This window comes from Camellia sinensis, chromosome 15, assembly GCF_055761805.1.
Source record: "Camellia sinensis isolate YWXY chromosome 15, ASM5576180v1, whole genome shotgun sequence".
Lineage (NCBI taxonomy): Eukaryota > Viridiplantae > Streptophyta > Magnoliopsida > Ericales > Theaceae > Camellia > Camellia sinensis.
The window spans coordinates 134306637-134325543 of record NC_138975.1 but is presented as its reverse complement, the minus strand read 5'-3'; the positions used below and the strand labels follow the sequence as shown (position 1 = coordinate 134325543).

The following is an 18907-nucleotide window of genomic DNA, read 5'->3' as shown; positions in this document are numbered from 1 at the left end:
CTTTTATCAAATTTAAATTTGATGAAAAAAATTAATTTTGGTACTCCAACGTTAACGCCAAACTAATATCAAATTGAGAATTTTTTAAACTTTTCATCAAATTAAATGTCTGGAGCCTTTCATTAAATTGATGTAGTAGCCGTTGGGGCCATACACAGAATGACTGACCAATTGTCCTCCCAGACAGCTTTTTCCTTGCTTCAAACTTCTAGTAAATTTATACTAACCGGTTGATCGGCTAAACATCCTCCCGATGGTTTGATAAAAAATAATAATTTTCTATTGGAATACTCAATATATGAAGCTTTTACTCAAATTTGATGGGGAAAAAAAAAAGTAAACATTAGAGATACTCTTAGAGTCAATTTTTGTCAAAAATAAAGATTAATTATTTTTCCTTTATGAAGGAATCTTCTTTTTTTTTTCTTTCCTTTCTTAAGCCTCTTTTGGTAACATCTAAAAAAATTAGCTTATTGATTTATTAATTTACTAGCGTATGCCCGTGCCTAAAGGCACAGTGTAAATAATTTTAAGATTAAAATGTAGTTATAATTTATACAGTTTGTGTCATTTTTTGATAAAGACATTTCAATATTGTTATAAGTTCTTTAAGAAGAAAAATATTTCAATATATTTTTTCAGTATCTTTATTAAAAAATGGCACAAACTTTATAAATTTCAACATAATACGTATAAATTATAACGGCATTTTAATCTTAAAATTATTTACACCGTGTCTTTAGGCACAGGCATACGCTAGTATCACAATATTAGAAAAATGAGAGTAATCTACCTAAGTAGAGTAATCAACCTAAAACTCTATCTCTTATGTAGTAAGTTTGTATTTGTAAACTTGTTACATATCTTTTGTAGGTTAGGGCAAATTACCGTAGGTAAAACTGATAGCTTGAACTGCCCTCAATTATGTATTCATTCGGCGGAAAGATGTTGCTATTGAGACTGGACCGACCGCAAGATTAAGCTTGAGTCTGCATAAAAGCCCAATTCAAGTAAAATTAATACATTAAAGACTATCAAATCTTGTGAATTTAATAGTTTGTTGAACTTAATTAGCAAGAAAAACAAAGTAAGGGTGTTGAATACTCACAGAGGCCGACTATAGGTGGTAAATTCGCAAGCTTTGAATAACTTATTCCCTGCAGTGTGAGATAAAATCGACATGAGATCTGGGGAAAAGGTATAGATTTTCTTCTTTGCTATATATTTTTCTGGGATAGTATATGACCCCGATATGTGACATAGAACAAATAATTTTCCTAGCCGTTTAGTTGTGTTTCTGTTTGTAGTTTTTTTGAAAAACGAAGACAATGAAAAATTCTAAAAATGGCCATCATTTTAATATTTATGATTATATACACATATGAATACTCGAAAATAAGTACTTGTTTAGTTGCGTTTTCATCTTCTGTCATCTGTTTTTTATTTTTGGAAAAATAGCCAGAAATGTGACATAAAACTGGATAATTTTCCTACATAGCCCTGTTTGGTTATGCTTTTGTTTTCTTTGTTTTTCATGCTTTAAAAAATTAAAAAAAAAAACCAAAACAAGGAACAATGAAATGTTAAAATAAAAAATAAAATAAAAAAGTGATTTTTTTCATTGATAAGCAAAAACCGGCTGCTATGAAGAATGAATAATGCCCCTGCTCTCATGAGTCATATCCCCAGTTTAAGGTGAATACACAATGAAATCTATTGAAAATTCATATACCAAAGATTAATGTTTAGGTAAATTAGAAAGAAATAGGATTTCTGGTGCAATATCTTTATATGACTTAATAGATTGGGGTGTTTCTATAAATGTTAAAATAAAAAATAAAATAAAAAAGTGGTTTTTTTCATTGCTAAGAAAAAATGGTTTACGAAAATTCGAAAAATAATTCCTAAAAAGTGGGTTTTGTTCATTACAAAAATTTAATTAAATCAAAAAAGTTCACCAACCAACCTTTTTATGTTTATTCAAAAAACAAAACACCAACCTTTTTACTTGTTTTTTGAAAATGACATTATGTGTCCGAGCGTCTCTGATTCTGAAGGCATGACGAAAACATCTCCGCTGGCGTATGCTTGAGAGAGCTCTTCACCTCCTAACATCCCTGTGAATACGGCAGGCATGCCGGAGAACAGCTTTTCTAGATCCTCCCTGCCACGAACAAATCATTCTAGATGAATAAATTTTGCCCATGGTTCTTACTGGAAAATAAATTCAGACGATCATCATAGCCCAATTTGTGTATCATTGGATGTAAGCAAAAATATAAAAATAAATAATTCATTTCGTTAGACAGCGGTTTGTGGTTTTTAATACAAAGAATCATTTTATACTATATTCTATAGAGATTGCTCCGGCAATGTTGACAAAACTAAACAGCCAATAAGTCCTTAGAGAAATACATGTATGGTCCATCTCCAATAAAAGCAATTCGTGCCTCTGGTATCTGGTCCATGGCATTGTTCAATCATACATCCCAAATGTCAATGGTTACAACTTATAATAATTATGAAAAAAGCATTATTCCGTCAATATTTTGCAAATAATATTTCCTAAATTGCAAAAGCATAAAATACTTATCATTTGAAATAAAAGAGCAGTACCTTTTGAGTAAATCCAAACTCTTCTCAACTCCTAGTCGTCCAACATGGACTATCAATGGTCTCTCGGGCTCCCCATTGCTGATTAAAAAAAGAACAAAATAAAAACTGCAGAAATGGGATGGAAGAAAGCCATACCTTAGTCTTATTCGGGCTCCCCATTGCTTTCTCAAGCCATACCTTTGGAGGAAACTCATATTTTATTTCTCTGAAATTTTAAGGATTGAAAGAAAGCCATACCTTAGTCTTATTCGCATTTCTTGAGAGCGATATTTGGATGGAAGCTTTCGGAATCAACACCCTTATTCCAGAGACGAATCATGTTACCTGAAAATAAACAAAGAATTAACATGGATATGAGATGCTATTTTCAGAGAAACATTTGAAAAAAATAAAATAAAAATTCAAGCAAAAGCATAAATGTCAAATTTTGTTATGTGATCAATGTGAAATTTCAGAGAGTTATCTATTGGGCGATGTTCATTTACCTGCTGTTACCCTAGCTGCTTCAAGCTTCTTTGCAAGGGCAGCTGATGGAACCAGTGTAAGATCAGCTGCCCTATGAAGAAACTCTGTTAAGAAAAGAACAAAACTTTCATTTATTAGTTCACAAACACGAAAAGTCAGAATCCATGTGAAATTAAGGCTAGAAACAAAAGTTCACGTACTTATGACCCACGACAAAGGTTTGACCAGCCAACTAAAGGTGTATCTTGGTATGTATCTGCAAATCAAAACAAGAATCGGGCTCAACCCTTGTGGGGTGGCAAGCACACTGTGCAATTCCCAAAGATGATATGAAAAAAATTTATTGATACAAAGAAATTTTATTTGATTTGTATCAGCAGATTTTATTTTATAACAAATCAAATGTTGATCAGAAATAAAATCTACACAGAGATTAAAAAGTGAACTTCGAAAGATGACTAATTTTACAAACATAGTTTACATGAATTTACAAAGATACTGTGTTACTTCGCATCACAATCAAGATCAATATTCCCATAGAGAAAGCTCAAGCAATTCATTAGAAACCGTCATCACAATCAAGGATGATCCACTTGACTGACTTTAATTGGATTCAATTATAAATGCACACATGCCTCACATGCAATGGAGAATTAAAAATGTTGAGTCCCATAAATAACCACCTAGATTGGAATTCAAAAATGCATTCTCGTACTATAATGTCTGGCCCATGCCAAATTGGCTATACACAGGTACATTTCTCATGAATGGAAATTAGTGTGTATTCCTGCTAGAATGACTAAATTTGTGTTCTCTCCACCTTTCTAGATGCTCAATGATTGGTATGATAGAGAGATTGATGCTATTAATGAACCTTATCGTCCTATTCCTTCAGGGGCAATATCTGAGAATGAGGTACGGAATGTGATTAATTATTTTTTTTATACGCGAATGAGCACCAGAATTCATGTATTTTCGGATTTTTTTTTTTTTTTTGGAAAAAGGAAACAAATCTTTTAAAATTCCTTCTGTAACAAGCCCGCGGGGGACCTCGCTACAGCTCGGACTTGACTTGTAGTCACGGTTCTAGGTCTGAACCAAAGAGTCCAAATCCGGCAAATCGTTTTGAGAAAACAGATTTTTGAAAGAAGTGCCAAACATGGACTGCTTTTCCAGATACAGAGTCGCCACCTAAATATTTTATTTTGGGAAATTTAGGAAACCCTGACTCGGTGCCAAAAGGCCACGTGTCCGTCATCACCAAAGTTGCCTCGGCTCGGGAACTTGGGTACGATTGGGGAAGGTCACTTCGTGAGCACCCCCGCTCGCCCGATCAAAGATCGGCCTCTACTAACCATGATATCTATTTTTGAAAACATTGTGTGTTCTTATTCCAGTTATTAGCCTAGGTTACTATGTGATGCACACGGCATATAAGTATAGACTGGGTCGCCCGAATTGGAACAAAACATTTCATGCTTGTTTATTTGAAAGATGGTTTGCTACTCGCAAGTAGGCTTAAAATGCAGATTTTGCCACTCGCGGGTGGGCTTAGAAAAGATGATTTTGCCACTATCTAGTGGGCTTAAAACAAACATTTGATGAATTATTCCAATCTAAGTAACCCAACCTTCACCCACAGGCATTCAGGCAGTTATATCATATAAGCACATAGCCTCATGGTAAGCATGCTATTCATGGCAGTCACTCACACGTATGCAAGGATGCTAAAGCATAAAACTTACCGAGTGCTCCAAGCCAAAACAGAATTTACATTAGAAATCATGCATGATCCTAAGTATACAGAAATGCCTAATGCAACACATGCAAAATGCAACTATAGCAGGCTCGGCTATTCTAAGATGGCATATGAAATGCTACAACTATCATGTATTCAATTTGGAATTGAAAGTACAATGCAGTTAGTATGATGCGCCGAGCCCGGTGCATGCAAAACAGATGAATGATGCAAACATGCTGTCATACTGTATGCTAATTTAAACGTGCCCTAATCTAACCATCATAAGCAGGTAAATAAAAGGGAGAAAGACGTGGGATTGGAAGACATACAACACACACACGCACACTTATTACAGTTATGCCCTCGCGCAGAGGGTCCGAATAAATAATACAGTCCCAAATGAAAGAATAGTACAGTCCAAATATTACAGTCCGAAAAATATACAAATTCCTAATTAATTAACAAATTAACTAAGAAAACTGTAAAATTGGCATGCAAGCCAGGGGACTGCCTTGCTTCTGATGGATGATGCATATTTAGGCTGCCTTGCGCGGAAATCCACCGGGATGCCCCAATTAGCCTCTATTTAGCAGTTATTCTTGGAAAGCGTGCCAAGCTCCGAAAAGTTGTTGATTCTTCATTTTGCTGCAACAGAGAGCAGGAAAGGGGCATAGCAATGTATTTTCACAAATATATGCATGCCTCGATCCTCGTGCCACCAATCACGCATACCGATGCATGATGGCCGAGGAGTTGAATTGCACAACTCAATATAGAATGAATGCACATGAAAACACAACAAAACCTAACTCCATCATGGATGATCCGGAGTGTCGGTGACTGGGGAATTGAGACACATTCGGTCACTCGGAGTACGAAATGCACCTCGATTCCCGTGCCCGGGCTAACTCCTATCCCGAACACGATGCAATATGCATGACATGTATGAATGCAACTAAGATACAGCCTAGCATGCACAATGCTATGAAAATGAGATGCCTCGAAATGCGTGCACATGGGCACGCAAACCGAGAAAATGACAGAATGTGATCTAAGATACAACCTAGTATGCACTATGCTGTAAAAATGAGATGCCTCGAAATGCGTGCACACGGGCACACAAACCGAGAAGATGACATACGCAATGCAAATGATAGAGAAATATGATATGGGCTTACACTAACATGAGAGAGCCTTAGCCACACTCACATAAGAGGCCGATAGATGAAAATGAAGTGCCTCGAAATGCGTGCACACGGGCACGCAAACCGAGACAATGGCATACGCAATGCAATGGCATGGAAATGACATATAGAATGCAACATGGACTTATACCAACATGAGAGAGCCTCAGCCACACTCACATAAGAGGCCGATAGATGAAAATGAAGCGCCTCAAAATGCGTGCACACGGGCACGCAAACCGAGGCAATGGTATATGCAATGTAGATGACATGGAAATGTGATATGGGCTTACACTAACATGAGAGAGCCTCAGCCACACTCACATAAGAGGCCGGTAGATGAAAATGAAGCGCCTCGAAATGCGTGCACACGGGCACGCAAACCGAGGCAATGGTATATACAATGTAAATGACATGGAAATGTGATATGGGCTTACACTAACATGAGAGAGCCTCAGCCACACTCACATAAGAGGCCGGTAGATGAAAATGAAGCGCCTCGAAATGCGTGCACACGGGCACGCAAATCGAGGCAATGGTATATGCAATGTAAATGACATGGAAATGTGATATGAGCATGCTAATGGATTTTCAGCAATGGAACGTGGGGGAAAACAGCCCCGAAATGAGGCGAAAACACACCCGATGCGCGGAATAGTCCCGAAACACGAATTTTGGCACCTGAAATGGCCTATAGCTATACCAAACATGCAAAATTGGTACGTGGAATGTAAAGACAGAAGAAAGGCATCCCCAAAGTTAGCATTTTACTAGCACAAATCATGGCCAAACAGCAAACCAAGATAGGGCAAAACTAGCATGCAAGAAATGGCCCTAAACATGGGATTAAGAAGCAACTCATAGCTGATGCCCTCAAACAGGTTAGGGCCCTTCAACAAAGTTGAAGAGGGGCCCAAAATATGATGTTTTTCAGAACTGTAAAAACCCCAAAAACAAACACAGGTATGGCTGCACTCTCATGCAAGAAAAAGGGCCAAAAGGTGGCCAAAGAGGCAAGTGGTATATGCAAAGCCCAAACTGAAAAATTCCCTTCTACAACATTGAAGAGGGACCAAAAATATGACTATTTTCAGAACTGTAAAATGGCCAAAACAGTATACAAACATGCTAGAAATGCAATGCAAAATGAGGCTCAAAAGTGGCTATAACACAAAGTATACAAAATATTCCACAAACGGCCAAAGACCCTTAATGAAACATGAATAATGGGCCAAAATAAGACTATTTTCAGAACTGTAAAATGGCCAAAAACAAAAGCATGATAGGCTAACAAAACATGCAAGAATGGGGACCAAAAGAGAGATATAACATGAAGTGGCATATGGAGGTCCCAAACCATGAAAGGCCCTAAATGAAACATGAAGAATGGACCAAAATAAGACTATTTTCAGAACTGTAAAATGGCAAAAAACGAAAGCATGATAGGCTGCCAAAGCATGCAAAAATGGGACCAAAAAAGGAGTATAAAGGAAAGTATAGCATGGAGGTCCCAAACAGTGTTGAGCCCTTCTTCAATGTTGAAGAGGGGCTCAAAATAAGCCTATTATCATTTTAAAACATGCTCCAAAACAAATCACACACAAGCTAAAAATATCATGCAAGAAAATGACATTTTAGAGGGATAATGAAGCAAGTGCAAGATGGAGGGCTCAAATAGGGTTGAGCCCTTAATGAGACATGAAAATGAACTCAAAAGAAGGCCACTTTCAGTTATGGCCGGAGCTCAAAGCAAAAAGCATAGATGGCTAAGAAATATTGCAAAGAAAAGCTCAAAAAAGGGGAAATGGCAACTCACCCTTGGAAACAAGTCTTTTGTTGCTTTTTGGACCAATTTTGATGACTCTAAGCTGCTGGAATTCTTCCCCTTGCTGCTGAAATGGAGTGGTGGTGGTAGAGCTTGGTGGTGATGAAGAAAACAAGGTGTAGGACTTAAGGATTTTTAGGAAAATGAGGAAGATGGAGGGAGATATGTGTATTGAGGCTTGAAGACAATTTTTTCCAACCCCAAAATATGATATTGCCTGCTGGTTATATGGACCAAAAAGGGGGTGTAAAGGTGGGGGAAAAGGAGGCCAACTTTTCCCCACAAAATATCCCCTGGATACAGATATTTTCCGGGGGATAAAGCTATACAGCTGTAAAGTGAACAGTGTGAGGATTACGGCCGGCCAAGTATTTTGGTTGCAGGTGGCCGGCCGGCCACACCCCCTAGCCGGCCGGCTAGGGGCAAAAGGGTCAAGCTGGTTTAGTGGCCGGCCACCACATGATGGTGTCCTCCCATGTGTGTACATCACAAATATGTGGTTCAAAGTTCAAGAAAGTGGCCCCAAGGTGTTCAACATTAGCCCGGAAGGAGGGGTTCAAAAGGGTCAAGTAACATTAATGGCCGGCCACCAACTTTTAGGGTCCTCCTATGTGTGTACATCACAAATATGTGGATCAAAATTCAAGAAAGTGGCCTCAAGGTGTTCAACATTAGCCCGGAATGAGGGGTTCAAAAGGGTCAAGTAACATTAATGGCCGGCCACCAACTTTTAGGGTCCTCCCATGTGTGTACATCACAAATATGTGGTTCAAAGTTCAAGAAAGTGGCCCCAAGGTGTTCAACATTGGCTCAGAAGTGAGAAAAACGGGTGCCGGAGGGCGTCGGAGGATATATAACTGGTTGTTGCAACAATTACTGGCCTCCCACCCTTCTACGGCCTTCCCAGTGATAAAACAGAGGTACCTGCCAAAAATGAACGAAAACCGTTGCAAAACGAATGCTCGGGGGCCAAAACGCGTAGTTCGGGGTCCCGAAAATGGGCTGTTAAGCACCGAAAGTGGCATTCGGCCACGAAGTGGGTTTCTTAGACCCCAGTGTCCCTTGAAAGGGAGAAAAAAGGAAGTATGCCAAAATTTAGAGCAAACGGAGATGGTTAAGCGGTCCCGAACCGAGGCACACGGCCAACGGTCCCGAAAAATCGGAAACCGGGCTCCGAAATGGGCAAAATGGCCTACGGCCACAAAATGTAGCCCACGGCCACTGAGAGATGGTCTACGGGACCTCTCCCTCCCCTCAGGAAAAGAAACAAAGAAAACCGAGCCTGGTTCGCAAACCGAGGCAAAGCACAAAAGAGGGTTCGGAAGTCCGGAGGCAGGGCTCACGGCCGCGACTCTGAAACTTCTGAACGAGCACATTATGCAGTATCACCAAGCGCTCAACTGGTGATGTCTAAGTCTTAAGGTCGGTCAAAAATGGGGTGTCTACAATTGCCCATCTTTGACAGAACTCGGAAGTCACAAGTGACGGGAGTGAATGTCAAAGCCTAGAGACGACCCATTTTTGACAAGGCCGAAGACTTAGACAAACTTACAAAGTAAGCAGAGATGTGCCCGCAGGCAGGGGGGGCAAAATGCAAAGCGATATGTAAGAAGCCGAACATAACTCAATGATCATGCAAATGCAGCAAGCTGTAATGAAGCAAGTATTCGCAAATAGATGCAACAGTTTTAAGCAAGAATGCAAAGCAACAACTACATTTCATGCAGTTAAGAATGCGGAGAATTATTCAATCCTCGCCACGTCTCACACGGAGAAGATACGATACCTGCGCGATTTGTCTGGTCGCACCAGCCTCAATTGAACCGTACATACAATATCGTGCCTGCAAAAGAGAGAAATTGCAACAAGTACAATATGCTACCAACATATATCCAATGTGATTCTGGAAGTTTGACACACGCAGTGCCGGCGAGTGAATGCATCGCAATGCAAGAGTGGAACATGCGTGACAACGCATGCTCAAGCATAGAGGTATGCCAATATCAAGAAATGTGCATAAAAATGTAAGTATGCTCATGAGAATGCGAATTATGTGCATGATAGTGCAAAGCGAGCATAAGTCAACGTGCCCGTTTGTTACGAAACAACGAGCAATGGAAACGCGTGTTTCGGAGAAGGCAACTCGATCACGGCCTCCAATCCGCTTCCCGGAAAGGCTACAACTCATTCAAAAAGGATACACTTTGATTTTGATGAATGATGATGAGACACATGTCAGATCTTGAAGCTGAAGTTCCGGCGGAGCAATTTCGCGACCGGAAGTGTACTTTTCTTAAACTTTTTCAGGTCCCGGGAACTCCGATCTTCCTCAAAATTTGCAGAGAGCTAGGTGGGCATGTGGAGGACACCACCGGCCGTTTATCTTCCCAAGGGAAGGCCACCGGCCACTTTTGCAAAAAGGAATTGGCTGGCCGGCCGGTTTTCCAAAAAGGAAATGGCTGGCCGGCTAGAAAAGGTGGCCGGCCGGCCATATGCCCAAATCCGAGGGCATTTTGGTCTTTTCACCTCCTTTTTTCATGCTCCTTCATCCCAAGACTTGGAGCCTATATAATGCAGCCGAGATCTTCTCCTCTCTTGCCTCCTACAACACTTTTTTCTCCAGATCTGAGTTCCATACGCGTTTTCCAACGCCCCACGCAAGTTGTTTCCGCAAAAATATTCAGTTTTAAACACTTTGAAGCGATTAAATTTCGGTTTCGGAGCTTCTTTTCTCATTTTCGCCACTTGAGGTAAGTTTGTCTCAATATTTGGAAGATTTTCTCGGGAGTTGACTCTTGTTGACCTTTTCATTTCCCGAGAGTTGACTTTTGTTGACTTTTTCCAATTTTGGCTCATTTTCGCTCATTTTTGCTCCTTTTGCAGATTCTTTGAAAATGGTGGGTAATTCTCCCCATGGTGGAGGCTTTCCGGGTGCCGGGGACGATTTTGATCCTATGACTTTGCCCCCGAGGGTCCGACCTTTTATTCCCGGGAGGTACAATCCGCCAGCACATGTCCTCCCTCGTGCCGTCTTCCGTCATTTCACTAATTTTGATGAGCGAGCACCTGGGGATCTGCTTCTCCGAGAACCAGAGCATCACCTCTCTCATGAGGCTCGAGAGGTATTTACTTCATTTTCTGCATTTTTCGTACATTTCAGCACCTTTGCCATGCTTGAACACGCAGTTTAGCTTATGACATAGTACTTTGCTTGCATCCTGAACATGTAGTTTAAATACTCGAATTTCTGAACACTCGGCTCATTAATTAATTGCGAACACACAGTACACATTAGTTAAGAGGTGAACACACGGTTCAAACACTGCTTTGTCGAACACACAGCCCGAATTCGAAAGTGAACACACAGCCCACACTTTAAATTTTCTGAACACACAGCCCAGATTAGAATAGTGAACACGCAGACCACACTGATTGAAAGTTGAACACGCAGCCCAAACTTTAAATTTTCTGAACACGCAGCCCAGATTAAATAGTGAACACGCAGCCCACACTAGTTGAAAGTTGAACACGCAGCCTAAACTTTAAATTTTCTGAACACGCAGCCCAGATTAGAATAGTGAACACGCAGCCCACACTGGTTGAATGTTGAACACGCAACCCAAACTTTAATTTTCTGAACACGCAGCCCAGATTAGTTAGTGAACACGCAGCCCACGCTAGTTGAAAGTTGAACACGCAGCCCAAAATTTAAATTTTCTGAACACGCAGCCCAGATTAGAATAGTGAACACGCAGCCCACACTAGTTGAAAGTTGAACACGCAGCCCAAACTTTAATTTTCTGAACACGCAGCCCAGATTAAATAGTGAACACACAGCCCACACTAGTTAAAAGTTGAACACGCAGCCCAAACTTTAAATTTTCTGAACACGCAGCCCAGATTAGAATAGTGAACACGCAGCCCACACTAGTTGAAAGTTGAACACGCAGCCCAAACTTTAATTTTCTGAACACGCAGCCCAGATTAAATACTGAACACGCAGCCCACACTAGTTGAAAGTTGAACACGCAGCCCAAACTTTAAATTTTCTGAACACGCAACCCAGATTAAATAGTGAACACGCAGCCCACACTAGTTGAAAGTTGAACACGCAGCCCAAACTTTAAATTTTCTGAACACGCAGCCCAGATTAGAATAGTGAACACGCAGCCCACACTGGTTAAAAGTTGAACACGCAGCCCAAACTTTAATTTTCTGAACACGCAGCCCAGATTAGTTAGTGAACACGCAGCCCACACTAGTTGAAAGTTGAACACGCAGCCCAAACTTTAATTTTCTGAACACGCAGCCCAGATTAGAATAGTGAACACGCAGCCCACACTAGTTGAAAGTTGAACACGCAGCCCAAACTTTAATTTTCTGAACACGCAGCCCAGATTAAATAGTGAACACGCAGCCCACACTAGTTGAAAGTTGAACACGCAGCCCAAACTTTAAATTTTCTGAACACGCAGCCCAGATTAGAATAGTGAACACGCAGCCCACACTAGTTGAAAGTTGAACACGCAGCCCAAACTTTAATTTTCTGAACACGCAGCCCAGATTAAATAGTGAACACGCAGCCCACACTAGTTGAAAGTTGAACACGCAGCCCAAACTTTAATTTTCTGAACACGCAGCCCAGATTAGAATAGTGAACACGCAGCCCACACTGGTTGAAAGTTGAACACGCAGCCCAAACTTTAATTTTCTGAACACGCAGCCCAGATTAAATAGTGAACACGCAGCCCACACTAGTTGAAAGTTGAACACGCAGCCCAAACTTTAATTTTCTGAACACGCAGCCCAGATTAGAATAGTGAACACGCAGCCCACACTGGTTGAAAGTTGAACACGCAGCCCAAACTTTAATTTTCTGAACACGCAGCCCAGATTAAATAGTGAACACGCAGCCCACACTAGTTGAAAGTTGAACACGCAGCCCAAACTTTAATTTTCTGAACACGCAGCCCAGATTAAATAGTGAACACGCAGCCCACACTAGTTGAAAGTTGAACACGCAGCCCAAACTTTAAATTTTCTGAACACGCAGCCCAGATTAAATAGTGAACACGCAGCCCACACTAGTTGAAAGTTGAACACGCAGCCCAAACTTTAATTTTCTGAACACGCAGCCCAGATTAGAATAGTGAACACGCAGCCCACACTGGTTGAAAGTCAAACACGCAGCCCAAACTTTAATTTTCTGAACAGGCAGCCCAGATTAAATAGTGAACACGCAGCCCACACTAGTTGAAAGTTGAACACACAGCCCAAACTTTAATTTTCTGAACACGCAGCCCAGATTAAATAGTGAACACGCAGCCCACACTAGTTGAAAGTTGAACACGCAGCCCAAACTTTAATTTTCTGAACACGCAGCCCAGATTGGAATAGTGAACACGCAGCCCACACTGGTTGAAAGTTGAACACGCAGCCCAAACTTTAATTTTCTGAACACGCAGCCCAGATTAAATAGTGAACACGCAGCCCACACTAGTTGAAAGTTGAACACGCAGCCCAAACTTTAATTTTCTGGACACGCAGCCCAGATTAAATATCATGTAGCTTATTTCACTTCATTGGTACACAACCCATTTCATTTCATCGGCACGCAGCCTATTTCACTTCATTGGCATGCAGCTAAAACTTTCCATTATTGACACATGTATTCATTCTGAATGCAGGTTGGTTCTCGTAGTGTACGGGGGTATGGTTCCACCGCCGCGCGGGACTGGTACGCTGAGCTCCGGGAGAGTGTCCGAGATTTAGTAGACTTGGCAGGGTTCGGGGCCTTCTGCGTTGGGTTGTCACGTTGTTCCGCCAGGAGGACACTGATGGCAGCATTGGTAGAGAGATGGTGGGACACCACCAACTCTTTTCATTTCTCTGCCACTAGAAACATGACCATGACGCCTCTAGATTTTGCTGTGCTGACCGGCCTGGACATAGGAGGTTGGCCCATCCCCTATGACGAGGACATGGGCGAGTGGGAGGCCGCTTGGGCATATCTATTGGGGGCTCGCCCGCCTGTTGACAGGGTTTCTGGGAGAGTCCGATACACTTGGTTCTCTTCCCACTTCCGGCGGGCGGAGATGGTGCCCGAGACTCCTGAGGAGACGGAGCAGTACGCCCGTGGTTTCCTTATGTTCCTCTTTGGGACTACCCTGTTCGCCGATAGAGGGAACACAGTCGGGCTATACCTGCTGAGCGCTCTGGTTGACCTATCACAGGTCAGTCGATATGACTGGGGTGGCGCCGGTCTGGCTACCCTTTACTTTTATATGAGCGCGACCTCCCGCGGGCGAGGAGATTTACTTGGCGGCTACTGGAGAGCCTGGGAGGTACTTTTCTGTCCCCTTGATTTACATTTCTGCTCTTCATTACTTGTACATTACACATACAGCGCACTTTTACAGTCTGTATTTTGCTCTCAGCATTTCGTACTTACATTCTGCACTGCTTTTCTCAACTATGGGTCTATGTATACTTCCCAGCATTAGCCCCAGAGTTGGAGGTGGCAGGGCCCCCCATGACCCCATATTCGCTGGTGTTCGAGGGCCTGCACCGGCCGAGACCCCGAGAGACTCTCATTTACCTGCGACAGTACTTTGACACTGTGCGGCATTCGGAGGTACTCCAGAACTTTCAGTTCCTTTCATTTTCATCTTTGATTTGCTCTGTATATTCCCGATTTCTGATTGGTTTATGCATTTATCATCCGCAGATCACATGGCAGCCCTGGGCGTCTCTGGGTGATGGTCTCCGACTTCAGTATACCGGAGGGTCGGACACCTCCCAGTATAGGGTCCTGCTCGAAGGGCCGGTTGGCAGGGCATGGTTTCTGGGGGAACGCTTTCTGCGTCAGGTATGGGGGTATCTTTCTCAGGATCCTCCCGCAGTACCCCCAGTCAGTATGCGGACTGCTGACAGGCTCTCTTTCTCGGAGGTAGTCGGCGCCATGCTGGGTAGTGATGCTTTACTATATCTTGAGGAGGGGGACTACGCCACTTACCGTCACATATATTTGATGCCTCCATTGACGGGAGCCCGTACCCCGATGACGAGGCCTGCTGGTATGTCATCCTCGGGCCAGGCCCGGGCTCGGGCTGCAGACGCCCCTTCTACTAGTAGGGCTGGTACATCTAGAGGTGGGGGTAGACCAGTTCCTCCGATTCCGTCGACTTATCCTCATCCTGGATGGCCAGACATGCCAACTGAGTTGATGGCGTGGTAGTATGGGGCTATCTCTCCGACCCCGATCCCGCTAGAGCCTCCGATGCCCAGTGATCGATACGCCATTGATCCTGACTCACCGCTGGTATGCTCCACTGTTTTTCATTCATCATTCAGATGTTTAGACATTCTTTTGTTCACTGATGATTATGAGCTCATATTTGCAGCCACCGCGAGGGTACATGGAGGAGGTGGTTGGACTGGTGGCCACACTCGAGGGCATGGTCCTGCGGAGGGAGGCACAGTTGTCTATCGCGGGCATTCAGGTACCTTTCAGTTTTCTGGCATTTATCATACTTCTGATGACATGCTGATTTCTACTGCATCGATAGACTACTTGTGTAGAGCACATCTGACACACACCCCACTTGTACACTGTATTTACATGCACCTACTTCACGTAGCCTTTGCTTGTATCTGCATCTGATGTATATATTTGGACTGATGTATTTGAATTGATCTCTTTGTTTTCAGATGCCTTCATGGTCCGGTCAGCCGCAGGCCAGGCCACCTGCGCCTCCTTGGGGAGCTGGGCCATCTAGGCCATTTCACGGAGTTGGGTCATCCGGGCCTTTTCAGGGGGCTGGGCCATCCCGGCCTTTCCGAGGAGCCGGGCCATCTAGGCCTTTTCGAGGAGCTCGAGGAGGGCCTGTCCGCAGACGCAGGGCTCACGTTGTGGAGGCGGAGCCTGATGAGGAGGAGGAGGAGGAGGATGATGAGGAGGAGGAGGAGGAGGCTACCGACCGTCAGTCAGAGACATCTGCTGAGGAGGGGGCTCCGGTCTTGGTTCGGGGAATAGAGGCGAGGCTGAGGGGGATCCTGAGGATGACAGCTCCGACCCAGATGATGATGATGGTGCAGAGGTTGTCCCGCAGAAGAGGATGAGGAGTGCTTCTCATTCCCGCTCCCGAGGACATTGATGCTGTTGTTTCCTGCTTTATTTTTCTTTTGCTAGTAGTTTGTAGCACTTTGCACATTGTTAGGCAGTTTTATTTTTTTGTAAAACTTGTACCTTTGTTTGTTGTAAAGCATGATGGAATGAAACAGCTTTTGAAAAGGTGTTTGTATTTTAAACTTTAGCATCGTATCGCATCATTTTATTTTGCACAAAAATGAAATTGAATGGGAATGCGCATTGTGTAATCATCAAGTCAGGTAGTGAACCGACGCAACAAACTAAGCAACTCAACTTACTAAGATATAACAAAACCTTTAGCAAGTTTACAACTCGATAAACAAAATGCAATAACGTTGACAACACAAATAAACAAGATTTAAACAAAGATTGCTTAAACAGAGCGCAATGACTCAAAAACACGAAACACGTCCGCTCAACAAACAACTCAATAAGCAAAACAACAACTCGATAATCAAAACAACAACAACAGAGTGTACTTCAAACGATCTGGGCACCGGAACGCATCCGAAACAGAGGGAAATGAAGGCCTTTGACTCTCCCGTTGCATAGAAATGCTTGAAACTTTCCCTCGAAGGGTAAAACAGGGCCAATGGGATACACTGCAGCATTGCCGGCCACCTTTGGGAGCCGGCCGGCCAATTTTGTGGAGAGAGGGAGCCGGCCGGCCAGTTTGTAAAAAGTAAATGGCTGGCCAGCCAGAAAAGGTGGCCGGCCGGCCACTTATTCCTGCAGCCACCTGGTTTTTGACACGTGTCCTCGTGAATAGTATTTTTCCCTCTATAAAAGCCTCAACTTCGGGAACATTCATTTCATCTTAGTTTTACACAAAAATGGAGGCGTTTCTCGCGGAAAATCTCACATCTTAGATCTTTTCTCTAGATGGCTCGGAAAAGCTGAACTTCCGGGGTTTCGGCTTGAATGCACTATTCACGCTAAGTCGTACCCCGCTACAGCTCCCTTTTCTCCATGTCGCGGCAAGGTTCTGGAACCCAGTGACGCACGTTTTTAGCTTTGGCGGCCAAGAGATGTGTCCCACTTTCGAAGATTTTCAGGTTTTGATGGAGTCTGAATGCTCTGAAGTGATCTTGCCCCAGCTCCGTTTTGGCCATGCTCAGGCTTTAGGGCGGATGTGTGGCCTCACGGCGCATGACGCTCGATCTCTGATCTGCAGTGGGGAACTGGACATCCTCGGCTTGATCCATCGTTTTTCCGACGCCGGTGACCGCAGCAACCATTATTGGCAGGGTTTCCGGCAACACGCCCTCTACTTGTGTTTGTTGTCTCACTTTCTGCTTTCCTCGGGCTTCGGCGGGGCTAGCATTCGCCTGATTCAAGTCGCCCAAGGCTTGAGAGAAGGAAAGAGCTGTATTGCCATGACCTTGGCCGAGACACTGATGGGCTTAGATTCTGTCTATCGCCGGGAGGCGACTAGGTTTGCTGGGAGTCCACTGCTGCTGCAGGTAATGTTTCCCACCCAACCTTACATATATATTTGCTCACATCACTCGACCCTCAGGCTCGGTTTTTCTCACAAAACCCTTGTCTTACTTTTCTCTCATCGTACATCTCTCTGTTCTTTATTCTCTCATTTTCCATCCCTCCCCTAGGTATGGTTAATGGATAAGTTGCAGGTTGTGGACTCTTGCCGGCCTATTTAGCTCGAGGCTACTTCTTTCGGCAGCGCCTAGTCAATGCTCTTGACGAAAGGTGGTGGTTTGACTGGATGTGCAATTTGTCCGCAGACCGCATCGCTTGGCGTTGTCCTTGGCTCAACCTCCCGGCAATGAGCTATAGTATGTCCCGGCTGATTGGGATCCAATTGATTGGTCTAACCCACTGCGTATTCTATTTTCCGTTCCGGTTCCTGCGTCAGTTTGGTCATGATCAGACCTGCCCACCGGAAGGGATTGAGTACCCAGCTGCTTTCCCGGTCCGGGGTGCACAGCTTGCCCGATATGCCACAGCATGGAGGACTAGAGAGCTCCTAGCCCCTGCTTCCACTTTCAGTTGCACTTTGTTCGACGAGTGCTTGGATTGGCTCAACGAGGAGGCACAGGTTGGGCCTAGCTTGGCTTCAGATGCTTCGTCCAGCTCTGGGAGGGGACGCAGAGATACTTGATTCAACTATGTCCCAAATTTATTGCTTATTTAGTATTTTCAAGTTTTCTTTATGAATGTACTAAAAAAGCAACCTCGATTGTAATGCAAGAGCAGGAGAACTCAGTTTTGAAATCAATGAAATTGAAGGTTGTGGTACTGAAAATTTTCCGCTTTGGTCCAAAAATGGTCTTAGTCGTAAAAAGATTAATTTGAACAAAGTCAACTTTTATTAAAACTTTTCAAAACTATTTTCGATGTGGATCAGAACTGGACACGCCGAAGATCTGTCACTGAGATGCACAACCCCAGATCCCTGCAACTGGAAAGTTGCCCTAGTCTGAAGAACAATGCGGCACTTCATGGCAACGGAAAGTTGCCCCTTGTCTGAGTAACTTTGCACCGTCGCGGCAACGGAAAGTTGCCCCTAGTCTGAACAGCACTGTACCGGAGATCGCGATAAATGCTGATGGATAAAGATGACTGAGATGATCAAAATGGACAGAGTTGATCGGGGAAAAGTTTATGGCTGAACTTCAAGGTGAAGTTGCCTGCGTATCCCAAAGATGGGAATCAAGCCTTACGTAGTTCAGGCCTAGGTTCACTCGAGTATTTTCACTCTCCTTTTGCGCTCTAACTTTTGCCAAGGCCGCCCTTTGCGGGTTTTCAACCTTGCGAGCTCAGTTTTTATATTTTCTAATTTTTTGTGCTCTGACTTTTGCCTAGGTCGCCCTTTCGGGTTTTCGACCTAGCGAGCCTCTCAAGGGTAATATTTCTTCAACTTGTCCATATTGATCGGTTGTGAGAACTCCAAGCCATCTAGA

General features: G+C 43.3%; 1 protein-coding gene across 10 annotated transcripts in view; it reads right to left on the bottom strand.

Annotated features, from left to right (window-relative positions):
* LOC114316932 (WEB family protein At2g38370-like) overlaps nucleotides 1-18907 on the bottom strand; it is a 44603-nt gene that overhangs the window by 10931 nt on the left and 14765 nt on the right. For 4 of the 10 annotated variants that reach the window (XR_014356681.1, XR_014356684.1, XR_014356683.1 and 1 more), the window contains exons 2-6: nucleotides 3282-3337; nucleotides 3102-3185; nucleotides 2001-2940; nucleotides 1109-1157; nucleotides 889-989 (exon numbers count right to left, since the gene is read on the bottom strand). Coding sequence is in view for 2 of the 10 variants with exons in the window: in XM_082909065.1 (XP_082765191.1) it covers nucleotides 3108-3185 (78 nt within the window). In the remaining 8 variants the exon portion in view is untranslated. Of the gene's footprint in view, nucleotides 1-888; nucleotides 990-1108; nucleotides 1158-2000; nucleotides 2941-3101; nucleotides 3186-3281; nucleotides 3389-18907 lie in introns of all 10 variants that reach the window. The other 6 variants (XR_014356688.1, XR_014356686.1, XR_014356687.1 and 3 more) reach the window with 6 other exon arrangements.